This window comes from Gadus chalcogrammus, chromosome 14 (assembly GCF_026213295.1).
Source record: "Gadus chalcogrammus isolate NIFS_2021 chromosome 14, NIFS_Gcha_1.0, whole genome shotgun sequence".
Classification (NCBI taxonomy): Eukaryota; Metazoa; Chordata; class Actinopteri; order Gadiformes; family Gadidae; genus Gadus; species Gadus chalcogrammus.
Window position 1 is genome coordinate 679,620 of NC_079425.1, and position 2,500 is coordinate 682,119.

A 2,500-nucleotide genomic window follows, 5' to 3' on the forward strand; every position below is an offset into this window, starting at 1 on the left:
ATCACCCACTCACTCTGTCACCCCTCAGTCACCCACTCACTGTATCACCCACTCACTCTATCACCCACTCACTCTATCAACCCTCAGTCACCCACTCACTGTATCACCCACTCACTCTATCACCCACTCACTCTGTCACCCCTCAGTCACCCACTCACTGTATCACCCACTCACTCTATCACCCCTCAGTCACCCACTCACTGTATCACCCACTCACTCTGTCAACCCTCAGTCACCCACTCACTGTATCACCCTTCTGTCACCCACTCACTCTGTCACCCGCTCACTCTGTCACCCACTCACTGTATCACCCACTCACTGTATCACCCTTCTGTCACCCACTCACTCTGTCACCCGCTCACTCTGTCACCCACTCACTGTATCACCCACTCACTGTATCACCCACTCACCCTATCACCCCTCAGTCACCCACTCACTCTGTCACCCACTCACTCTGTCACCCGTCACTCTGTCACCCACTCACTGTATCACCCACTCAATCTATCACCCGCTCACTCTATCACCCGCTCACTCTATCACTCTACCCCTGGGGAGCTGGGGAGAGGGCCTCCTCTCTGTGGGGACCCCAGCCTCCTGGAGCCCCCCCCTGGGGGGCTGGGGAGAGGGCCTCCTCTCTGTGGGGACCCCAGCCTCCTGGAGCCCCCCCCTGGGGAGCTGGGGAGAGGGCCTCCTCTCTGTGGGGACCCCAGCCTCCTGGAGCCCCCCCCTGGGGAGCTGGGGAGAGGGCCTCCTCTCTGTGGGGACCCCAGCCTCCTGGAGCCCCCCCCTGGGGAGCTGGGGAGGGCCTCCTCTCTGTGGGGACCCCAGCCTCCTGGAGCCCCCCCCTGGGGAGCTGGGGAGAGGGCCTCCTCTCTCTGGGGACCCCAGCCTCCTGGAGCCCCCCCCGTGGGGAGCTGGGGTTTGCCCTCCTGTCTCTTTGTGGACAAAATATCCAAACGTTGTGTTTGTATCAGATTCCAGGGATCATATTTTATTCATGCTTCAGTTTTCCGGGGTGACGAGGTTTTATGGTGTTATTATCTGAGCCGCGCCGCGGGGGACGGCTCAGCTCAGAGCCACAGGAGCTACAGTCTGCAGCGTAGCGTCCGTTAGCCTGTTAGCACGTCCGTTAGCCTGACAGCACGTCCTCATCCGTTAACCTGTTAGCACATTCTCATCGATGCTACAATGCACTGGACTCTGAGGGGAAGTGGTTGAGCTTAGACTGACCACGGCCCAGAAGAAGAGGAGAAGGAGGAGGAGGAGGAGGAAGAGGACGAGGAAGAGCTTAGACTGACCACAGCCCAGAAGGAGAGGAGGAGGAGGAGGAGGAGGAGGAGGAGGAGGAGGAGGAGGAGGAAGAGGACGAGGAAGAGCTTAGACTGACCACGGCCCAGAAGGAGAGGAGGAGGAGGAGGAGGAAGAGGAACAGGAGGAGGAAGAGCTTAGACTGACCACGGCCCAGAAGGAGAGGAGGAGGAGGAGGAAGAGGAACAGGAGGAGGAAGAGCTTAGACTGACCACGGCCCAGAAGAAGAGGAGGAGGAGGAGGAAGAGGAGGAAGATGAGGAGGAGGAAGAGCTAAGACTGACCACGGCCCAGAAGGAGAGGAGGAGGAAGAGGAGGAAGATGAGGAGGAGGAAGAGCTAAGACTGACCATGCCCAGGAGAAGAGGGGGAGGAGGAAGAGGAGGAGGAGGAGGGGGAAGATGAGGAAGAGGAGGAGGGAGAGCTCAGACTGACCACGGCCCAGGAGAAGAGGAGGAGGAGGAGGAGGAAGATGAGGAAGAGGAGGTGGAGGAAGAGCTCAGACTGACCACGGCCCAGGAGAAGAAGAGGAGGAGGAGGAGGAGGAAGATGAGGAAGAGCTCAGACTGACCATGGCCCAGAAGGAGAGGAGGAGGAAGAGCTCAGACTGACCATGGCCCAGAAGGAGAGGAGGAGGAAGAGCTCAGACTGACCATGGCCCAGAAGTAGTTGGCCATCTGCTGGCGGTTCTGCAGCACGGCCCAGAGGAACAGGTCCCTCCAGGGGTGCTCGCAGCACTCCTCCAGCTCCGCCAGGCTCTTCTGGCTGTGGAACAGACGGCCCTTAGCCGGCTTCTCCTGGAGCGCAGGCACAGACAGACAGACAGACAGACAGACAGACAGACAGACAGACAGACAGACAGACAGACAGACAGACAGACAGACAGACAGACAGACAGACAGGACAGACAGACAGACAGACAGACAGACAGACAGACAGACAGACAGACAGACAGACAGACAGACAGACAGACAGACAGACAGACAGACAGACAGACAGACAGACAGACAGACAGACAGACAGACAGACAGACAGACAGACAGACAGACAGACAGACAGACAGACAGACAGACAGACAGACAGACAGACAGACAGACAGACAGACAGACAGACAGACAGACAGACAGACAGACAGACAGCAGGACAGACAGACAGACAGACAGACAGACAGACAGACAGACAGACAGACAGACA

General features: G+C 58.3%; 1 protein-coding gene across 1 annotated transcript in view; it reads right to left on the minus strand.

Moving 5' to 3' along the window:
- Positions 1–2,500, minus strand: part of trpm5 (transient receptor potential cation channel, subfamily M, member 5) — a 28,789-nt gene that overhangs the window by 8,128 nt on the left and 18,161 nt on the right. The window contains exon 13 of the mRNA XM_056607985.1: positions 1,960–2,103. Coding sequence (XP_056463960.1) covers positions 1,960–2,103 — 144 coding nt within the window. The remainder of the gene's footprint in view (positions 1–1,959; positions 2,104–2,500) is intronic.